The 24,028-nt window shown below is 46.0% G+C and overlaps 1 protein-coding gene across 7 annotated transcripts in view; it reads right to left on the reverse strand.

The window, feature by feature from the left end:
- LOC144770911 (uncharacterized) overlaps nt 1–24,028 on the reverse strand; it is a 234,749-nt gene that overhangs the window by 196,728 nt on the left and 13,993 nt on the right. For 6 of the 7 annotated variants that reach the window (XM_078655716.1, XM_078655715.1, XM_078655712.1 and 3 more), the window contains exon 3: nt 10,713–10,820. The exons of the other annotated variant lie outside the window; for it this stretch is intronic. In XM_078655716.1, coding sequence (XP_078511842.1) covers nt 10,713–10,820 — 108 coding nt within the window. The remainder of the gene's footprint in view (nt 1–10,712; nt 10,821–24,028) is intronic. 7 annotated transcript variants of the gene reach the window in all.

A 24,028-nucleotide genomic window follows, 5' to 3' on the forward strand; every position in this document is an offset into this window, starting at 1 on the left:
TTAACACCTGCAAGCCGACAAGCATACCAGCATAGCTAACTTTGCGGACAACTGCTTTCTTGAAAGCAGGTTGTTAGAAGGCCAACTATCGAAGAGTTTGATCACCAAGGAAACATCCCATAACCCTGAATACTTGGGTTTAGGAGGGTTTGCCACTCGTATGCCCTTAAGTAGTTTGCATATTAAAGGGTGCATACCCACCGGTTTCCCGTCAACGTGGGTGTGCCCCGCGGAAATGGCCGACCGGAAATTATTCACCGATCTATAGGCCAGACCGCCAGACGCTTTTTCTGACAAAAAATTTACGATATGGGAAAGTCCTGCCCCCACGGGATCCAAGTCCCGTTCCACGCACCAACCCAACCAGCCCTTCCAGGCTGATGAATATCGTTTCCTTGTGGACGGGGCCAAAGCTTGCTTGATGAAAATAGAAGCCGTTCCCGAAACTCCAGGCAAATCCCATTGCTGCCTGAAAGCCTCCATGCCATCAGCGGTAGGCGCTGTGACTGAATCAGCGGGTGCCGTTCCCCGAGAGGTCCAAGGAGAAAGGTCCGACCAAGGGTTCATCCTGGGGAGGTCGCAGCACATCCCCAACAGAACCGGAAACCAAGGCTGCGACCTCCACAGAGGAGTCACTATGACCACCTCCGCTCTCTGTTTGAGAATGTGAGAAGTCACTCGTGGAATGAGAAGAAAAGGTGGGAATGCGTAGTTCACTGCCCCCGACCAATCCTGCAGAAATGCATCCGTAGATGTCGCCGCTGGATCCGGCCTCCTACTGAAAAATCTGGGAAGTTGCCGGTTCAGCCTGGATGCAAACAAATCGATCTGGAATGGACCCCAGAGGTCCTGTAACCATTGGAACATTCTGGGAAGACGCTGCCAATCGCTGTAATCCCTGAGATGTCTTGAGTTCCAGTCTGCTATCACGTTGGACTGTCCCGGAATGTATTCTGCAATAACCGTGATCTTACGATTGAGGCAGTAGTGCCAGAAGTCCTTGGCTATCTCCACCAGCATGGACGATCTCGTCCCCCCCCAATTTGTTTATGTACCGCACCGCAGACACGTTGTCCATCCGAAGGAGAATGCAACATGATGTCTGCTGGGGGGAAAGGGTCCGAATTGCGAACGACCCTGCGAGGAGCTGTAGACAATTTATGTGAAAGTCCAGCTACTGAGGCGACCACCTGCCGCCTGTGGAAACACCACCACAGCGCGCTCCCCACCCCCAACGGCTGACGTCGGACTCTATGACCACTTCGGGTTGAGAACCGAAAATGGCTCTCCCGTTCCGTGCCTCTACGTGGCTCAACCACCAACGCATCTCGTTTTTCATCTCCTGTGACAGAGGAACCAGATCCGTATAAGCCAGACCTCTCTGAAGATGTTGTATCTTGAGCCTCTGTAGCGACCTGTAATGCAGGGGTCCAGGAATTATTGCCTGAATGGACGATGCCAACAACCCCACTACTCTGGCGATCGTCCTGGGTGAGACCATCTGCTTGCCGAGAAGGGACACAATCTCCTTCCTCGGGTCCTTCAACTTGGACTTCGGAAGGCTCAACTGAGCCGTCCGTGAATCGATCACAAAGCCCACAAAGTCCGTCGATTGCGACGGAATAAGAGCCGATTTGGCCTAATTGATCACAAACCCTAGGTTCTGTAACAATTAAATCGTCATCTGCAAATGCTGAGACACCAATTCCGGACTGTGAGCCAAGATCAGGATGTCGTCCAGATAAATTATCAAGCGCACTCCCTGCTCCCGGAGATGCGCGACCACTGGCTTCAACACCTTGGTGAAGCACCAAGGAGCCGAGGAAAGCACGAAAGGAAGGGCCAAATACTCGAACCACCGACCGTTCCATTGAAACTGAAGGAAACGACGGTGTGGAGGATAAATGGGGATGGACAGGTAAGCATCCTTGAGATCTAGCCTGACCATCCAATCGCGTTGCTGCAGTAAGTCTGCCAACAGATGGATTCCCTCCATCTTGAAATGGTTGTAAACCAGGAAATAATTGAATTCCCTCAAATTCAAAACTAGTCTGTGACTTCCACCCTTCTTTTGAACTAGAAAAATGTTGCTGCAAAACCTGGGTGGACTGTAATCGCACACTGCTATGGCGTGTTTTTGAAGCAATTCCTTTATTTCGCCGTCTATAAAAACTCTCTCTTGTTGGGAAAAATGGAGAGTCCTCGGGGGTGTATCCTGCCTGGGCGTGTCGTAAAACTCTAAGCGAAACCCCTGAACTGTCTGAAAAACCCATGCGTCTTGAGTAAGAAGGCGCCAATTGTGAAGGAAGAACTGAGGTAAAAGAAAACAGTCTAGTGCGCTCACCTGATGAGTTCTGGGCGTGGAAACTAGCTCTGTTGCCACCTCCTTGGAATCTGCCCTTGGAAAACCGGCGTCGGGTGGGATAAAAGGTTCCTCCTCTAGTCGAGTCCCATTCTCCTATACCACGTCCGTAATGCCTCTGGGGGGACCCTGATTAGAGAAGTGGCCTGGCGAGCGTCCCATACCTCGCCCGGCCCTATTAAAAAGGCCCTGCTGAAACACACGCTTTATACCTGATTGCGCTTTATCAAGGGAGGTGAAGGTCCCAACATACTTAGAGACATCCTTCACGAAGCGCTCACCAAACAGGTTGCCCTCTGCCAGGGGGCCTGGTTCTGCTGCCGCTAGATCTGTCAGGTTAGTGTCCATTCTCATAAGTAGAGACTTGCGCCGTTCTGTGGAGATTGCACAATTGGCATTGTCGAGCAAGCAAATGGCCCTTTGGGTCCAACCTGCAAGAATGTCGGGGTCTACCGGGATGTTGGCTTCCTTGGCCGCTAAGGCCATCTCCAGAATCTTTGCCAGCGGGCCAACCACATCAAGCAACTTGTCCTGACAACCGCGCCAGGCGCAGTCGATCCCCTTCTTAGGGTCCTTTGCAAATTTCTTTAAGAAAGTCAGCAGACTAACATCGATCTCTGGGGTCTCAGCGACCTTATGGGCAAGGTCGGGGCAAGGACACTCAGATCTAAGATGGTTCCGAACCTCCTTATCAAACCCTTTCCTAATATTCTCTTGAAGATACTCCGCCACTTCTGGCGCTGGAACCCAATCAGAAGATCTAGGGTGAACAATCTCACTGGGGTTGAAAGTAAAAGGAGTATGAATAGGAGGAGCTGAGCTGAAAGAGGCAGATTTCTTTGCCTTCTTCTTGGGACAGGTCTCCTTGTCAGTATCGGTAGTGTCAGTGCCCGTCGTAGTAGTAGTGTCCGTGTCTACATAGACCTTTTGCTTACTCTTCACCTTTCCGCTGGAAGCATAGGCATGATCTGAACCAGATGCTGGGGGAAGGGAACCTAAGGCACTAACGTGAGGCCATTGGCTATCTTTCACTGACTCAGTAGCTGGTGGAGTACTCTTGCTAGACTTATCTTTCGTGAACCCATGACGCTTCGCAAAGCTTTCAAGCTGCTTAGTTATAGGCTTAAGAGCAGCTGCCAATGCTTGTTGCACAGTCGTGGGTACTGCGCTTTCGATTGCCTTGTTGACAGAGGATTGGACAGAAGCGTCCAGAGCCTCCACAATTTTTTCTTCAATAACAGCCCCAGGCTGTTCCTCATAATATTCATCCTCCGCCTCCTCATCATATTGCACCCACTCCTCCATAATCTATACTACAGTGGGGCAATGTAAGGATAACTAATGCTCTTAAGAGGCAGGAAAAATCAGGAAGAGTAATGGGGGGGGGGGGTCAGCCCAATTGCACACAAGTATATATAAAGGTAAGACAGTACCAGACCCCCTCAGCAAAGCTGTAGTCAGATTATTGCAGCCTCAGAGGGCGTAGGAGCCAAGAGTATAGATATAAGGAGCGTGTGCGCACTCAAAAAGGCAAACTGTTATAACAACCAGTCAGGTGTCCCTCTCCACCGGCTCCCAGGCGAAAACACTCAAAATCGGAACTAAACCGGCGTGTGCAGCCCAACGCGCACCCAAATCCTACCAAAAACAAGCCCAATAGGCGCGCGTTACGCTACACACACTGGCCGGGTGGTGAACGGCTCCTAAAGCGCTTGCGGGCGATTAGGGAGAGCCCCTCACACATTCGCGTGTAAACGCGACCGCTACTAGCGGTAACCGGTACTGAGCGCCGAAGCAGAGGACAAGTGAACACACGGAGTCAAGCTCCGACACTGAGCGCATGAGCGCTCGGCAGGAAAAGCCACGATCAGCAGCTGTAAACAGGCAATAAATCAGGCAATACCAAGACCCTACAATCCCGCGGGAAGAACCCGCCAAGGGAAAAACAGTGAACAGATGAAATCCAAGCTCCAGATAATAAACGGCCAAACGAACAGCACAGCTGCTAAACGTTCCACAAAGCGCAAAGCGCTACAAACCACAATAATCTACATTAATCAGATCAATGCACAACATCAATCAAAAGCTGCAATGAGTAGGGTACTTATCTCTTGCTGTGAGCAGCAAAGAAAGAGGAAGATGGGACTGTTACCAGGGCTCTTATGAGGACTAAGGAGGCGGGGCTAAGGCTAAGCATCATGGACAATGTAGTTTATTTCATATTAACTGTGTGTTTATTGGTTGCTGTGATTTAACAGTAAAGAAAGAGAAAGCATAATCCGAAGCCTCCGGTCCTGTAATAGAATCCTGGGAACATTTCACCATAAGTGCACATGCATAAAAAATATACACTCATATTTTTAACAGGCTTTACTTCAAGCGAAGTTTAGTGCCGAATTAATTAGGCAAGATAACTGCAGAAAGCAGTAAACTTGTATCGATAATGTAAGCAGAGAATGTAAATATCATGGCAATCTGCAACATTTTGTATAAAGCTGATTTTTAGGAATCCCTACATACCTCACCCTGAAACCATAGTGAGGATTAGTATTTCAATAGAGTCAACACACATTTGTATCTCAAGGCTATGTTATGTCGCTACACTAAGGCGCAGTATCTTATGAGGCAAACAGCTCCTGTGGTTTAAGATGGCTCAACTTGAAGCCAGGCTGCCCTGCTATCTGGAATGCCTAAATCCCAATCTTGCTATCTCTTTTGTCTTCAGTTAGTTCTGTGAATCAGGCCCTCTTTCTCTTGGAGAGGGCTGCGAACAGCTTTTATATTCCATTCAAGGCACTTAGTTCAAGAAAAATAAACCATGTGATCAAGATGTGAAGTTACTTAAATAACATGAGAATTCCCTTGCACACCTAAGTCAACGCTTAAGCTACTATGCTTTCCCTCCCGCATATATAACATCATTCAAATTAATATATGAACTAGAAGCATACTTAATTAAAATAAATGCACCCGAAACACAGCTTATGCGGCCTAAGAAAATACCTATAACGGCAAAACATATTACAGTATATCTTTGTCCTGAGGTGGGCTAAAAATAGAGTTTAGGGCCGAAACACACCAACATTTTGAAGAAGCTAATAGGGGAAAAGACTAAAAGTTTTGTTAATCATATAAATAAACAGAAGAGAGATTATTGGATCTTTCTTCTTTGTGCGATATTAAGGATAAATTATAAGAACTATTTGTTAAATTGAAAAATAACGCCCTTTCATTTATCTAATAACCTGAATGTCTGTAAAATATTGAACATACATTTTGATGAACCAATGACATAAGACCCTTTAGATTAAATTCTAAAATATTGAGGCTGAGAATTGACATTTCAAAGTGATTAAAATATATATTCATCAAAGATAATTCAGACTGACACAGTAACGTGTCCTCCCATTTTGTGAAGAATCCTTGTAGGTTTATTCCCTGAAGACCATATTGTCATAGCACTTAAGCAGCCCCAACGCTTGTGGTGTCACGGGGCCTTTCTTATGACCTTTCACCCTCCTTGACTGATTGCAGACTAATATTGGTAGGTTGACATATCTCATACTCATTCGTCGTAAAGAAGGCAATGCCCAGAAATGTATAATGGGCACAACAGAAAATATGTTCTTCTATTTCCAAAGTTCCATCACAAAATGGAGAAGAGATCAAGTCACAGTTATTCAGTCTACTTATGAAGCTGGCCAACCAGTATCCTCTTAAATAAATTTGGGGATCAAGCTCTGAGCATCTTAATTTCAGATTGGTCAAGATCATTCTCGGATCCCTAGTTTAATTAATGATGGGCTTATTTACATACTGATCAGCAAACTTTCTTGCCCATAAGTATTAATAGCACAATTTGATGAAAACAAATCAGATATAGAAGTGGTGATCAATGACGGACCAGTCTAGAAATGTTAATGGCTCATAAACTACAAAGGAAGGCAAAGCCCATTTTCAGAGCCAAACTGGACAAAAAGGGAGAAGAATGACAATGTCATGTCATCTAAGTTCAGTTAACAAACATACTTAGGGGGCACTCTGCAGACGCTGTGGAAGTCAATCTAAAATGTTATTTGAAGGAGTAGCAGCTTTATCCAGGTGGCCCTTGATAGCTGGGAAACCTCGTTTACCACCAATTATAAAGAAGAATCCATTTATGGCCCCAATTTGAAGGGTAACAGATATACCAATCCTCTGAGCCTGGGATTCTAATTTACAGTCATCCCTATACCAAACCTCCAGGTAGACAAGACAAAAGATGCCCTTCGTCAAGACAAATGTGCCGACTGACTAGATATTACATTTGTTGACTTAATCATAGCTAAACAATGGTCTCTAATGAAATCAAAGAAACAGAGAAGCAAATTAGTTAATAGCACAGGTAATTTGGAGAGAATGAGGCTATCATCTGAACAAATTAGTATAGTAATAGAAGTAGTAGCCAATTTTGGGATATCACCATCTATTTTTGAAACTAGTAAACCCCATTAATACACAGACGAGAATGGGTGGCAACACACAACCCTCATGTACCTCATTGATGAACTTAAAGTCATCAATGGTGTTGCTATAAATTCCCATATGATCCAAACAGTAGCGTCCTAATGAACAGATTTTAAAGCCATTTACAGATGAGGATCCTGGTTTTCCGTTTTTACTGATTTTTACAGATAAATACAAACAGAAAACCATCTATTTTTATGCCTGTATTTATTTTTAATTATGGATAAATATGGAAAATAGGGTTTTTAAGACAATACTCATACTGTTAGTAATGGGTACGAGGTCAATAGCTGTGCAGATTGACAGGTAAGGGAGTTAAAAAAAAATAAAGATTTCCTAACGAAGCTTGAATGACTGCAGCAGTAAGCTATTAAATAGCTTCTGCAATGTAAATGTTTTCAAGTGACTATTGTTCTGTAAATTGCTAAAATCAATTGGATATTCTAAAATGAGGATGCATGTCAGTTAAACCATGGAAAAATATCCATTGCCTTTTCATTTTTATGCTAAGCACAAACTAAATATGGATAAATACTGATAAAATTTGCAAAAACCTAAATATGGATAAATATGGACAGAAATGTCAAAATAAATGCCATAGAACTAGAAGCCTTATTTACAAATAAGGTGGCATCTCAAACTTATCTTCTACTTCCCAAAGTTTTGTTTGTAGAAGGTAATTAAACGGCGTTTTGAAATCCACAAAAGCTATGTGAGACTTTTCTCTGATTAATATACTTGTCAATGAGCAAATTCAGTTTAAATGCCTGGTCACTAAAGACTACCTCCAGCTTAAAACCAACCTGGAAAATGAAAGAATTGCAGAATTGCATGATCATTTCGACTATTAAGAAGCTACTTTCGTAAGGGTTCTGGGAAAATCGATCATGTTAATAGGGCAGTAATAGTCAGGAATGAAACAATGTCCTTTCTTATAAATGATTTAGTAACCAGGCTTGAGGCCAGCAGTTTTTCCCCATATAAGATCTCATTTTTGATCAGAATGTCTCCATATTGCAGCAAAACAAGAATACAAAATGGACTATATTTCACCAACACCAGGTCTTTTAGCTGCTTTCCTTTTTCCAGGTGCTGTATACACTTCTAGCGTATACAGGACAATATTATCTTCCTTTAAACTCAAATTCCAGAGACCTGTATTATTGTGCGTGTTCTTTAATGCTGCATTCCAAATAAATGGCAGCAACCTGGGAAAACCTACTGTTGCTATAAAGTGACCTGAGTCCCAGACCATTGATACACTATTTACAATGATACTCGATGGCCATGGCAGATGACTATCTAATAATGATTTCTAAAGATCTATTTCCCATTCTTTTTTCTTTCAATGCCTAGCTTTTTTATAAAGCCTTCCGGCCATCTGATCAGTCTCCATATGTGTGAATAGCAGATTGGATTTTGAACATTTCACATTTTTTAAAACAAAATTGGCTAATACTTTATTTGCTTGATCATGCTGCTAGATATTTGCCAATATATGACAATATTATATATAATAGTATTTGCAAACTCATTATCTGTTTCATCTGATGTGCATTAATTTCCTCATTGTCTGTCAGATGGTAGATCCAATTACATGTTCTGATCTGGTGTTCCTTGGTTTACTTCATCTACTGTTCATTTAAGCACCTTTTCCCACACCAATTTTATTTATTTTATTTTTTTTTGGTAAAATTTTTGTGCAGATAGTAAGATGTGTGAGAGTTCTTATAGAAATGTATGTTAGGGGGATCGAGGAATAGGTGGTGTTTGCTCAAGATCAGAAGAGGTGCTTTTCACCCTGAAGATGTTCCAGAGTCACAGCCCAATAGGAACAGTATGTCATCAAATGACATGGAAACCTCAGGAAGTCTTCTCAAAGTCTGAGATGGAGGGGCGTTGTAGAAGAGGGATCTTACGAAGTGCACAGTTACCTCTATGAGGTAAAAAATAAAGACATGGGATGAGATCTTCCTCACTGTTGATGTGTTCTGGGGAAAATCTAGGTTTTCAAGGCTTTTCTGAAAGCAAGAAGATCAAAGATGGAGGAAGCTGGTTTCATGCTTTGGCTGCCAAGAAGAAAATATCTACGCCCTACACTGGAGGGACCGTGAGGGGCTCTATTTTTCTGAAGCAAACTCTAATGAATGTCAGACCTGTCTTTTAAAAAACCTATGGCAAATGAAAAATATAGTTCAGCAGACCAAAATGTGTCAGCATTATCTAATTTAGATAAGATTAGTGTCTGAACAATAAGAAGCTTTTGCGGCATGAGATAAGGATAAATGTTAAGATTTTATGCAGAGTTCTTAGGATTAGAAAACATGAATGAGAAAGCTTTGTAATCGGAGTCAAGAATAATAATTTATTATCGAAGATAATATCTACTTTTTGGGAACTTTACACTGGGGTGGGACGGAGAGGAGTCCTAATGAGGAAGATCATCCCTAAGTAGACCACAAAGAAATAGAGTCAGGGTCACCAAAAATTTAAATGATAGATTTCCCTGTGTTCAACTTCAAATACTTGTGATTAAACTTAAGAGGCAACTTTATACAAGTAGAAATGAACCCCATTTAGAATAAGAACAAAATCTGACTGAGAATGTATGAATGTCATATCATGTGTGTATGGTCTGCTTAAGTGTGATTAGTGAGGCCATGTTCCTTGATTAGGTAGGCAAGTGAGACTAAGTAAAGGTTAAAAAGTGTGGGGCTTAGAGTGGAACCCTCTAACTAGAGAACGAAAGCATGATTGTAATTAATGGATCTGAACAGCTTGTGCTCTAATCTGTTGAGTGTGGAAAGGCCCCTCACCATGTGCACCTTGTAGTAAGTTGTAGGATGCCACACAGATTCTGTATGGACAACTTTTAGTGCTTCTGTGCTGTGGGCAAATCACAAGGCTTGGGAATTGGTTCCTGTCCTAGCCACTGGCCAGTGTATTGTCTGCCATGCTGGGTGATGGTCAATCAAAGGACGAGGACAAAAGAATGACTGGGTCATTTATATTTAGCTAGGAGACTTTTTATGGAGAAGATGGGTCAGGATGAGGAGCAAGTCAAATTAAAATTAAAGTGACCACTCAGGTTTTGCACCTTCTGTAAAAGCCAGATTTCTGGGTGGGGTGCCTCAGAATTGTAACCAGGTGACAAAAAGGGCAGTATACCCGTTGGCAGTTGTAACATCTCTAACTTGGAAGTGTGTGGTAGAGTTTGAATTAGAACAGTAAGATGTGGATCCTTCTGAGCCTTTTTGTTGTTGTCGCATTAGATGCAGCTCGATGTTGTCGCCATACACACACTCACACACATGGGATTCTACACTGTAGAATTGTATTTCTTAAGCTCAAACTCTAGTTTTGAAAAATCTTAGAATGCGAACATAATGCAATAATGACTGCACAAAACAAACAAAAACATCACAAAAATGCCTCCAGTTGGAATCCTCGCATTGTCCAAAAAATCCTTTTCAAGTCAACTTATTTAATTTTCTGTGTACTTCTGGTATGGTTTCTATTTTTATGTTTCATGCGTGTATTTATTTACAAATAAAGTTAATGATGAAACAGAAATAAACAAAGTCCTGTGCAAAGCAGACAGAGTTTCCTTGCTCATCAGATAAATATTAATGCTGCATCTTGCTGACTACCATCAACCTAGGCAAATAAATGACTGCAGTGGGCCAGACTGGCCGTAAGCCACAGCGCTGTAAACATCCTAGTGTGGTAAACGCTTTCCATTAAACAAGAGACAAGAAGTCAGAGAAACCAATGAAAGAATGCACTCCGTGCAGTGGAGACATGTCCCGCCTGGCACACCGCGAGGTTTTAAGAGTCTGCTTACCCGAGTTGGGATCAGAAGTGTCTCGGCTTTTCTCCTTGACCTGCACATCTGGCACTATAAACTGTTCCCCTCCATTCATTTGGAGCAAGGTGCCATGAATTTTATAGCCTGTTTATAATAAAAAAGACATGCAGGCTTAATTTCAACACATGCTAAATGAACAAGTTGCTTACCTATGGTAATGATATATCTGTAAGATGATTCGTTATGGATTCCTCACCTTAGAGTTACCCCCAGGCATCAAACTGGATCCAGATAATTGTTTTCCCTCAGCAGTACCCCTGCGCGTCGATATGTGGCGTCGATCGACTTCGCGTTGGCCTCACGGTTGCCAGAATGACGGCGCGGTATCTACTTAGACGCCGCCCTCACGCACCGACATCATTTCTTAACACGAAATTCCACACCAGAAGCGCAGAGCCATGCAAAACACTGACCACTGGTGCACACAAACTATGGCCCTGAAAGGGAAGTCCCTTACTCTAGAAGTCAGTTCATAGAACTGGAAGGATGGGTGGGGTGGTGAGAAATCCATAACTAATCTATGTCTCTTACAGATATATCGGTACCGAAGGTAAGTGACTTGTTTATCTGAAAGAGACAATTAGTTATGGATTTCTCCTCTTAGAATACATACCCCAGCAATACCAACCTTGTCTGGTCTGCGAATCAAGTTCACACCAGAAAGTCCTGGAGAATTGAGCGGCCGAAGAATCCGTCTCTCTCCCGACTCGGCTGTCCAGGCAGTAGTATTTGGTAAACGTGTGCAGTGAAGCCAACGCTAAGGAATAGCAGATTTTGATGCAAAGAACGACCCATCGGGAGATGGTTTGTTTTTGCACGGACCGACCTTTCTTGGCACCCACATAACCAACAAAGAGCTCGTCATCCACCCGGAATTGTTTTGTGCGATCCAGATAGTACGAAAGTGCATGTTTTGGATCCAGATGGTGGAGCCTCTCTTCCTCTTTAGAAGAATGCGGAGGAGGAAAGAAGGTGGGCAAGGTGATGGTCTATCCTATATGGAAAGAGGTAACCGCTTTGGGAAGGAAATAATGCCTAGTGCGGAGGACTACTTTGTCCAGATGAACAGCCATGAAAGGAGGCTTAGAAGAAAGGGCTTGTAGCTCTCTCACCCTGAGAGCTGAGGTGATGGCAACCAGAAAGGCAGTTTTAAGGGTCAGGAGCCTGAGAGGACAATTATGTAGTGGCTTGAAAGGAGCACACATAAGATAAGTAAGAACGAGGTTCAAGTCCCACTGGGGCATCACGAAAGGAATTGGAGGAAACATGTGAGTAATGCCCTTAACCCCTTTAGTGCTAAGGCAATATTCTTCTTATTCACTAATTTCCATTGAAATGAATGGGCAGTGCATGACGAGTTACCCGTGTCATTAGCATCCAAGTGTTAAGGAAGCGATTTACAATAGGGGACTTGAAAAGATAAGGCTGGTCAGGCAGCCGAATGAAGGCCGAAATAGCTGAAAGATAACCTATGAGAGTGCCCAGAACTGAGCCCTGCTGGGCCGAAGTAAGAATGAAGAAGAGAACCTCTGAAAGGGGGGCAGAAAGGGGATCCACAGCGTTTTCTGCGCACCATGCCACAAACTTGTTCCATCTACAGGTTATACCGTTTAGGTGGAGGGACACCTGGCTGCCAAGACATGGCCGACTTCGGGAGGAAGGTCAAAAGCTGTCAACTGTCGCCGCTCAATCTCCACGCAAGGCTGTGGAGGCTGGACAAGTTCGGGTGGAGGACCACCCCCTACTGCTGCGACAGAATACCCTCCCGAAGAGTCAGTCTGATCGGAGGATCGATGGCCATGTGTAATAGCTCGTGATACCAGACTCTTTCTGCCTATTCTGGGGCCACAAGAATGCCTTGGGACTAGTCGTGCGTGATCTTCTTCAGCACTCTGGGCAGAAGTGGTTAAGGTAAAAAGGCGTGTAGAAGACTGCAATTCCACTCGCAACCAAAAGCGTCGCCTAGCGAGTGCCGCCTTGGAAATTCCAATGCGCAAAAATGCTGACATTGCGCGTTCTCTTAGGTGGCGGATAGATCTAACCAAGGCTCTCCACACAGCTAAAAGAGACCTTGCACCACCTCCGAGTGAAGACGCCATTCATGATCCATCATGCACCTGTGGCTGAGCTCGTCCGCACTGGCATTCAGTGAACCTGCAGGGGTTGAACTACCAGAGATATGCCTTGATGTTCCCAGCCATGTCCAAAGTAGAGAGCCTCTTGACATAGGGTCCACGACCCCACCCCGCCCTGTTTGTTGCAGTACCACATGGCGGCGGTGTTGTCCGTGAACACCTGCAATACTCTTCACCTGACAAGAGGGAAGGAATGCCTTTAGTGTATGACGAATCGCCAGAAGCTCCAGGAGGTTGATATGGAGTCCGGACTCAGCGGGAGACCAGAGGCCTCTGACCTCCGGCTCTCTCATGTGGCTGCCCCACCCCAGCAGTGATGCATCTGTCACCACTGTGAACTCTGGCTGGGGAAGTGAGAGGGATCTACCGTTGACCCTATCTCGATTCGTTAGCCACCACTGCAATTGACATGCAGTGCCCTCCGAGATCTGAACGCAATCGGAAAGATTCCCCTGATGCTGTGCCCCCTGGAACATCAGGGACCACTTCAGAGCCCGCAGATGCCACCAGCAGATGCAGGAGGCCATGAGGCCCAGTAGCCTCCAGGTCATTCTGACCAAAACCCGGGATTGAGGCTGAAAGATCTGAATCACAGCTTGAATATCCCAGACTTATTGCTCGGGAGGATAAGCCAGAGACTACGCAGAGTCCAGAACCGCTCCAATGAAAAGGAGCTTCTGAGAGGGAATCAGGTGTGACTTTGGCACATTGATGGTGAACCCCAGCCAATGGAAGAGGTCGGCCGTAGTCTGGAGGTGGGGGATGACAGCCTGGGGCGAGACCGCCTTCAACACCATGTCTTGTAAATAGGGGAAGACTGGAACCCCTGATCTGTGCACATGAGCTGTGACCACCGCCACCACTTTGATGAACACCTGAGGGGCACTGGTAAGGCCGAAGGGGAGCACGGTAAACTGAAAGTACTCGTGGCATACTACGAACCGTAGGTAACGCCAATGGGCCGGCAGGAAGGGGATGTAAAAATAAGCGTCCTGCAAGTCCAACGCTACCATCCAGTCTCAAGGGTCGAGAGCAGACAGGACCTGAGCCAGGGTGAACATTTTGAACTTCTCCTTTCAAAGGAAACGATTGACGTTCCGGAGAGCCAAGATAAGACGCAGGCCCTTGTCCTCTGGGCACCAGAAAGTAGTGGGAATAACAACCACAACCTACTTCTGGGGAAGGAACGCCCTCAATGGCTCCCTTAGCATGGCCTTGGGCACTGTGGCAGCACCTGGGCAACCATGTCCCACACCGAGTGGGAGTAGCGGCCCAAGACACATGCGGTGTTCACCTATCGCAGTCCCAAACTGGAGGAAGAAGACATCTTTTTTCCAAGGTGGTCCAGCTTCCCTATCAGGTGGTGAGTTAGAGAATGCACCCTTGGAAGTCAAAACTTGCACTACCAAGCACTCAGGAGTGGGGTTGTGAGAGAGAAAAATGGGGTTACCCGGGGCCGGGCTGTGGCGTCTGGCAATCATCCTATCCACAGAAGCCCCTGTGTTGGGCTTGGACCAAGTGCCCAAAAGAATGTCCAAGAGGGCCTCATTGAACTGCAGCAGGGACTCCAAAGAGTCCGCTGCAGGCTGAAGCACCTCGGTCAAGAGGTTAGTCCTGGCTGCCACCATAGGAAGCTTGAGGTTTAAGGCCGCGACCGACCTACGCAACACCACGGCGTAATATGCACCCTCCTGCGTAGGGACAGTAGTGTGAGAAAGCATGCCAAGGTCTGGGGAGGTGTCCAGTCCACTGGCATCACACAACTCCTCTCTCCAGTCCGGTTCTTCTAACTGGTCTGCAAGAGGATCCACAGACCCCTCCCTGTCCTCCTAGCCCTCTCCTGGTAGCCACTCAGGGCGGAAGGAAACATCAGAGAACAGGGGTAGTGTCGGTCCTGACTTCGGACAACGTCTGTCCGGCTCCCTGTCCTCATCGAGGGGGAGGCTGGGGCTGACGCTGGCTGGAGACACAACCGGCGTGGGCAGAGATGTCGTCATTGGATTCGGCGCAGGAGGAGGTGTCACAAGCCCGACCGGCTCCAATCCAGATCCAGACCTGGATCCTTGGGTGCCCTGTGAAAGAACTGGTGTCAGTGCGCGAGGACGGTGTCTAAGTAGATACCTGGACTCATTCCGGCGACCACGACGCCAACGACGCACGTGAAGTTGACCGACGCTACCTATCAACGCGCAGGGGTACTTCTGAGGGAAAAAAATTCTCTGGATCCAGTCTGGCGCCTGGGGGTCATTTTAAGGTGAAGAATCCATAACTAATTACTCTTTAAGATGTTACTGTTACCACATACAGAGAAAGATTTGTGCCATCATTACTTTTTGGGATCTAGTTAACCACTTTCTGGCTGTAATCTGATCCTGAAAAACCCTTGGTAATTACGAGTGTACGTTTTCTCCAATGTTTACCTTTTTTCTTATGAATCTCATACAAGCTTTAAGGCCAGCAATTTCCAAAAGGTACATTGCACCTGCATCTCCTATTGTTGGCTCCCTATCAACCCTACTTAAATCCTATGATGGTGCACTGGACCCTTGGAGTCAGACATACTTCTCTCTGGGCATCCCTACAACAGAACCGACTGGGGACCATTAAAAGCCAGAAAGTAGCAACACAAGTACAAAGCCTGTCTGTGAATCCTCAGTAGCACATATGTAAAGAAATAATGGAGCAGATCCATACACAAGCAATCAACCCGCCAAAGTCCTACTGTATCAAATATGTACTTGTTTAGTTCAAATATGTAAGAAAATAAGGTAAAATGAATAGTAATTTCAATAGACTACAACAAATCTTCTATTCTTAGGGCTCTTAATTAATACCTATTCTAGCAAAACCAGCAAAGTCTTCCTCAAAAACAATCCGCATCACTTGCATCTGGGTATGTCATTCTGGGCTCTTCAACCTAGGAGTTGAGCAGAGTTCCAGACCAGCCTGTTCACTCTGATCATTACCTGCTCTCTCAGATTACACTTGCACATCTTTATAGAATTTGATTCTCTCCTCACTGCGAAAATATCCTTCTCTCATACAGCCATCGGATCAACTACCTCCATTGCGACCAGCAGGTAGCACTTCTTAAAGCACTGGGTGTGTCCCACACGCAAGCACCTGATCAACTGCTGACTCCTCTGAGTCCTCTTTTCCTGAGGTGGGCCTCCCTTTACTGTGTAACGGTCACCCGTAGGAAACTCCAACTCCGTTTATTCTGAAGAAGCATTCCTTGGTATTACAACGTCAGCTGAAACACACTTAGACTCCTAATATTCTGAAGCAGCAGTCCTATGTGTCGCACCCAGTCACATGATGGATCCTCAGACTCCTAATATTCTGAAGTAAGCAGTCCTAGGCATCGCATCCAGTCACCTGGAAGAACCTCAGTCTTCCAATATTCTGAAGTAGTCTTATGCGTCACACTCGGTCACCTGAACGATCCTCAGACTCCTAATATTCTTAAGCTGCAGTTCAATGCGTCGCACCCGGTCTCCTGAAGGATCCTCAGGCTCCTAATCTTCTGCAGTAAGCAGTTGTATGCATCCCACCCGATCACCTGAAGGATCCTCGGACTGGTCACCTGAAGGATCCTCAGATTCCTGATATTCGGGAGCATATAGTCCTATGCGTCACACCCGTTCACCTGAAGGATCCTCGGACTACTAACATTCTGAAGCAAGCAGTCTTATGGATCACACCTGGTCATGGTAAGGATCCTAGGATTACTCATATTTTGAAGCAACAGTCCTATATGTTGCACCTGGTCACCTAAAGGATCGTCAGACTAATCACCTGAAGGAGCCTTGGACTCCCAATATTCTGAAGTAAGTAGCCTTATGCGTCACATTCTGTCATATGATGGATACAAGGGCTCCTAATATTATGAAGCAGCAGTCTTATGTGTCGCACCTGGTCATCAGAAAAATCCTCACACTGATCTCCTGAAGGATCTTCGGAAACTAGCAGTCTTATTTGTCACACCCAGTCACAAGAAAGATCCTCAGTCGGCTAATACTCTAAAGCAAGTAGTCCAATGCATCACACCCGATCATCTGAAGCATCCACAGACTGATCACCTGAAGGACCCTCGGACTCCTAATATTCGGATACAAGCAGTCTTATTCATCACACCAGGTCATTTGAAAGATCCTCGCACAGTTAATACTCTAAAGCAAGTCCAATGCGTCATAACCGATCGCCTGAAGCCTAAAGCAGCAGTCCTATGCACCACACCCAGTCTCCTGAAGGATCCTCAGACTCCTAATCTTCTGAAGTAAGGAGTCGTATGCATTGCACCCGGTCACCTGAAGGATCCTCGGACTGGTCACCTGAAGGATCCTCAGATTACTAATATTCTGGAGCATGCAGTCCTATGTGCCGCAAATGGTCACCAGGTGGATCCTGGGACTGATCACCTGAAGAATCATGAAGGATCCTCAGACTTCTAATATTCCTAAGCAGCAGCCGTATTCGTCACACATGGTCACCAGAAGAATCCTGGGACTCCAAATATTCACATCTGGTCATGAGGGATCGTCAAACTCCAAATATTCTGAAGCAGCAGTTCTATGCATCACACCTGGTGACCTGAAAGATTCTCAGATTCCTAATATTCTGAAGCACTCAGTCGTATGGGTCACACCCGTTCACCTGAAGGATCCTTGGACTGATCACGTGAAGGATCCTCAGAATCATACTTTTTTGCAGTAGCAGTCCTGTGCGTCGCATCCGGTCACTAGAAGGATCCTCTGACTCCTAATATTCACACCTTGTCATGAGGGATCGTCAGACTCCAAATATTCTGAAGCAGCAGTTCTATGCATCACACCTGGTGACCTGAAAGATTCTCAGATTCCTAATATTCTAAAGCACTCAGTCGTATGGGTCACACCCGTTCACCTGAAGGATCCTTGGACTGATCACGTGAAGGATCCTCAGAATCATACTTTTTTGCAGTAGCAGTCCTGTGCGTCGCATCCGGTCACTAGAAGGATCCTCTGACTCCTAATATTCTGCAGCAGCACTCCTACCTGTCGTACCTATTCACCTGAAGGATCCATATTCCAAAGCAACAATCCTATGCGTCGCACTCAGTCTCCTTAAGGATCCTCGGACCCCTAATATTTTGAAGCAAGCAGTCCCAGGCGTCGCACACGGTCACCTGAACAATCCATTGACTGCTAATATTCTGAAACAGGCAGTCCTATGCGTACACTAAGTCACCTGAAGAATCCTCTGACTCCTGATATTTTCAAGCAGAAGTCCTATGCGCTTCACCCGGTAACCTGAAGGATCCTGACAAGAAATATTCTGAAGGAACAGTCGCATGCATCGGACCAGGTCACCTGAAGGATCTGCAGGCTACTAATATTAAGAAGCAGCAGTCCTTTGCACCCCACATGGTCACCTAAAGGATCCTCAGAATGATCACCTGAAGGATCCTTGGAATCCTCATATTCCGAAGCCAGCAGTCCTACCTATCACGCCCGCTCACCTCAGGATCCTCAGACTCCTAATATTCTGAAGCAGCAGTCCTATGCGTCGCACCGGTCACTTAAAGTACTATTTGACTCTTAATATTCTGAAGCAAGCAGGCCAATGCATTGTATCCGGTCACCTGAAGGATCCTTGTACTCCTAATATTCCAAAACAACAGTCCTACTTGTTGCACCAGGTCACCTGAGGGATGCTCGGACTCCTAATATTCTGAAGCAAGGAGTCCTATCTGTCGCTCTTGTTTACCTGAAGGATCCTCAGACTGATCACCTGAAGAATCCTTGGACTCCTAATATTCTGAAGCAAGCAGTCATATTCGTCACACCCGGTCACCTTCAGGATCGTCGGACTGATCACCTGAAGGATCCTAGGACTCCTAATATTCTGATGCAGCAGGCCTATGTGTTGCACCGGGTCACCTGAAGGATCCTTAGAGTCCTAATAATCTGAAGAAAGCAGCGCTATGTGCCGCACACGATCACCTGAAGGATCCATGGAATCCTCATATTCTTAAGCAGCAGTCCTATGCAATGCTCCTGGTCACCTTAAGCACCCCTGGAATTTTTTTGCAGCAAGCAGCCATACGGGTCGAACCCTGTCACCTGAAGGATCCTCGCACTCTTAGTATTGTGAAGCTGCAGTGCTATGTGTTGCACCCTGTCACCTGAAGGTTCATTGGACTCCTAATATTCTAAAGCAGCAGTCCTATGAGTATTTAGCCACCTGAAGGGTTTTCGGACAGACCACCTGAAGGTTCCTACTCCACATATTCTGAAGTAAGCAGTCTTATGCATCACACCTCGTCACCTGAAGGATGCTCAGACTTCTATTATTCAGAAGCAGCAGTCGTACTTGTCGCACCAGGTCACCTGAAGGATGGCCGGACTCTTAATATTCTGAAGCAAGCAGGCCTATGCGTTGAACATGGCCACCAGAAGAATCATCAGGCTCCTAATATTCTGAAGCAGGCAGCCGTATGCGTCGCAACCAATCAAATGAAGCATCCTCGGAATGATAACCTGAAGGATCCTTGGACTCCTAATATTCTGTGTTAGATTTGGGGGTCTCTAGTTGGCACAGGTAGGTACTTGTGACAAATAGGGACCCTTGCCTCTAGTCAGGGTAAGGGGGTACACTCCTAATATAACCTATGCTTACCCCCTTGGTAGCTTGGCACGAGCAGACAGGCTTATCTCAGAGGCAGTGACCACATACAGTAACCCAGTGACAACACTACAGATGGACACCACACAGTTGTATATTAAAAATAAGTATTCTTTATATAGATTTAACACAAGACCATAAACGACAAAAATACACAATACTATACTTAGGTTGGTAGTTTTAGCTTAGTTCAGTTCAGTTCTTAAGATGCAACACTTTGTGTCAATGTACCTTACGATGCGTTGCGCTTCTACAACAGGCAATGTTGCAGCGATGGAAATGCGGCAAAGTTCCGGTGCAAATAAATAAAGACGTGAAGATCTTCCAGGTGTGGCACGCTTCTATGATGATGCGAAAAGTCTCGATTAGATGAGTCAGCTGCAGCGGCGACACCCTTGTTCTGCGATGCGACACCCTTGTTCAGCGATGCGACGGCAACAGCTTCTGCTGCGACACTCTTCGACGTTTGCGAGACGCTTTTGCACGATGTGACAAATATCGCAGCGACATCCTTGTTCAGAAATGCGACGGCAGCAGCTCCGACTGCGACGCTCTTCTCCGGGGATGCGAGGCGCTTTCTTTGATGCGGTGCAATACAACAGCTACAGAGGTGACACCCTTGTTCAGAAATGCAACGGCAGCAGCAGCGACGGCGACATTCTTCCTCTTCGTTGCGAGCCATTATTATCTCAATGCGCTGCAATACGACAGCTCCAGCGGCAACACCCTTATTCAGAGATGCGACTGCAGTAGCAGCGACGGCGACACGATTCTTCCTCGTTGAGTCGCGCTTCCAGCTCCTTGCGACACGCAGTCCCTCAGAAGGCCCAAAACAGCAGCAGGCACTTCCAAAGAACGCTGGGGAGCTGGGGGATGAAGTCTGTTGTCCCTGAGACTTCAGCAGGAGGCAAGCTCTTTTCTAAGCCCTTGGAGATCCTTCACAAGTTGAAAGTAAAGCACACAAAGTTCTTTCTCCTCTCTTTAGCAGTCAGGCAACCACTGCAGGCCAATCCCCTAAGCAGCACTTCAGCTTAGGAATAGTCTCTCCTCAGTTTCTTCAGGTTCCTTTCCTCACAGTTTCTTCAGGTTCCTCTCCTCAGCAGAGGTTTCTTCTTGTGGTCCAAAAGTGATCTAAATTCTTGGGATCAGGGTCCCAATATTTATACCCCAAAATCCTTTGTCCTCTGAGGGCAGAGGGGCCCTTGCCCAGTCCATACCAGTTCTGAAGCACTCTTGTTTACAGGACTCCTTCTTTCCTTTCACAGTGCAGGGCAGAAACATCAGACGCCCCACAGGAGGTGGAGCAAGCATTGTGGAGGGAAAGCACAGCCCTGGAGCACTTTGTTGACATCATTCCTTCTCTTCTTTCACAGTGCAGGGCAGAGACATCAGCCACACCCCAGGAGGTGGAACCAGCATTGTGGAAGGCAGGCACAGCCCTATTCAGGTCCCGGGTGCAACTACCCCCACCCGTCTAGATGCAGATCTCTCTATTCACCATTGGGCTGACTCATTCTTTCTCTTGGAATCCCCGAGCCCTGTCACTCAAACTCCAGACAAGGAATACACAACCTAGCAGAGGCAGGCTGTGGATAGTTAGACAAGAAAATACCTACTTTATAAAAGTGGTATTTTAAACACAGAATGTTAAAACCAACTTCACTAAAAGATACATTTTATCGTTCTGAGTCCAGGCATACTAAACTCGAATTTCTACTGCGTTCCCTGAGTCAGTTAGGAATTTTAGAATGTAATAATCTAACTGCCCATTCTGGCCTATGGAAAACACGTAGCCTTGCAATAGTGAAAAACGAAAATGACTATTAGGACATGCCACACACATCAGGGTTTGTCCTACCTTATACTTACAATGCATCCTGCCCTTGGGCATCCTACCATAGGGGTGTCTGATATGAAGAAAAGGGAAGGTTTAGGGACTTGCAAGTGGGTGCACTTGCCCAGTCAGTGTGACAGTACCAGACTGCACACAGGCTCTGCAATGGCAGACCTTAGACACATTTTAAAAGGCTGCTTCTGTGGGTGGCACAATCAGTGCTGCAAGCCCAACAGCAGCATTTGGATTTACCCGCCCTGGGCACAATCATGGAATCACTAATCCATACATTAATTTACAGTAGGGAGAACTTGCACTGTGGTACTGGACAGAGGTGGCACAGTGCCAAAAGCATCTGACACCAGCAAAAACACATGAGGCAACAGCAAAAATGGAAGGGGGACCTACTCAATGGTGCCAGGTCTAACATTCTGAAGCAAGCAATCCTACACGTCACACACAGAGCCACCTGAAGGATCCCCGAACTGGTGACCTGAAGAACCCTTCGACTCCTAATATTCTGAAGTAAATAGTCCTATGCGTCACACTCAGTCACATGACTCCTAATATGAAGCAGCAGTCTTACATGTCGTACCTGGTCACCAGAAGAATCCATGGACTGATCACCTGAAGGATCCTTGAACTCCTAATATTCTGATGCAAGCAGTCCTGTGCGTCACACCCAGTCACTTGAACTAGTCTTGTAGTCCTATTAATCCAAAGCAGCAGTCCTATGCGACGCACCCGGTCATGAGAAGGATATTCAGACTCCTAATCCTGTGAAGCGGCAGTCTTATACGTCACCCCCTGATCCTCGGACTCCTACTATTCTAAAGCAGCAGTCCTATGCATCACATCCGGTCTCCTGAAGGATCCTCAGACTCCTAATCTTCTGAAGTAGGCAGTCGTATGCGTCGCCTCCAGTCACTTCGAGCATCCTCGGACTGATCACCTGAAGGGTCCTCAGATTCCTAATATTCTGAAGCAAGCTGTCCTATGGGTCACACACGGTCACATGAGGGATCCTCAGACTTCAAATATTCTGAAGCAAGGAGTCCCATGCGTCGCACGTGGTCACCTGAAGGATCCTCAGACCGATGACCCGAGGACTCCTATTATTCTGAAGTAAGCAGTCTTATGCGTCACACACGATCATATGAAGGATCCTAGGATTCCTAATATTCGGAAGCAGCAGTCCTATGTGTCGCACGGTTCAACTAAAGCATCCTCAGACTGATCACCTGAAGGATCCTCAAACTCTTATTCTTAAGAAACCAGTCTTATGCGTCACACTCGGTCAAATGAAGGATCCTTGAAGCAGCAGTCCTATGCGTCGTACCAGTGACCTGAAGAATCCGTAGGCTCCCAATATTCTAAAGCAAGTAGTCCTATGTGCTGCAAATGATCACCTGAAGGATCCTCAGACTGATCACCTGAAGGATACTCGGACCCGATCACCTGGAGGATCCTCAGACTCCTAATATTCTGAAGCAAGGAGTCTCATGCGCCGCTGGAAGTCCCCTGAAGGATCCTCCGACTCCGAATATTTCTTAAAAAACAGTCGTAAGTACTGCACCGGGTCACCTGAAGCTTCCTGAAACTGATCACCTGAAGGATCCTCAGACTCCTAATATTCTGAAGCAGCAAGCCTATGTGTCGCACCGGGTCACCTGAAGGATCCTCAGACTGATCACCTAAAGGATCCTCAGACTCCGAACATTCTGAAGTAAGCAGTCTTGTGTGTCACACACGGTCACTTGAAGCCTCCTCAGACTGATCACCTGAAGGATCCTCAGACTCCTAACATTAAAGCAGTCTTATGCCTCACACCCGGTCACTTGAAGCATCCTCGGACTGACCACCTGAAGGATCCTCAGACTCCTAACATTCTGAAGTAAGCAGTCTTGTGCGTCACACTGGTTCATATGAAGGATCCTTGGACTCCTGATATTGTGAAGCAGCAGTCCGATGCGTTGCACTAGTGACCTGAAGGATCCATAGGTTCCAAGTATTGTAAATCAAGCAGTCCTATGTGCCGCAAATGGTCACCTGAAGGATCCTCAGACACCTAATCGTCTGAAGCAGCAGTCCTAAGCATTACACCCGATCGCCTGAAGAATCTTTGAAGCAGACAATCTTAAGTTCGGCACCATATAGAAGCAGGATTTTCACTGCTGTACCAGCTGAGTATAAAGTTGTTTCTGTTCGGTAAGCCCTGAAGTATCTTCCTGAATGTTGCCATTAACTAGCACTCTAAAATGGTCTGCGCTCTCATTAGCATTAGTTTACTGCTCTATGTCTTTCTAGTACCAGCTGTGAAAAGACCTAATAGGTGGCGATATAATAAACAGACACTGTGCAAGGACAAAAAATCCTTGATCATAACCTGGAATTGTTTTGCATTTTCCCTTTCAAGTTCATTCTTTGTGAGCTAAGTTTTCACTGGGTGATCCCAGACCAAGGTCACTCACCTGCTCTGCGTCATTGTTGTGGATCAGGTTGCCATTGTTTCTTCAAGGATCAGAGTTCATTTGACCAAAGTACCCTCGCACCCACCCCATCCTGTCGGAAAAAGAACACAACATGCCAGACTTGGGTCTGGATTCAACATTGAATTTCGTAAGAAACTGGTTTAGTTACTGCGTAGCCAGACACCT

This window comes from Lissotriton helveticus, chromosome 7, assembly GCF_964261635.1.
Source record: "Lissotriton helveticus chromosome 7, aLisHel1.1, whole genome shotgun sequence".
NCBI classification, from domain to species: Eukaryota; Metazoa; Chordata; class Amphibia; order Caudata; family Salamandridae; genus Lissotriton; species Lissotriton helveticus.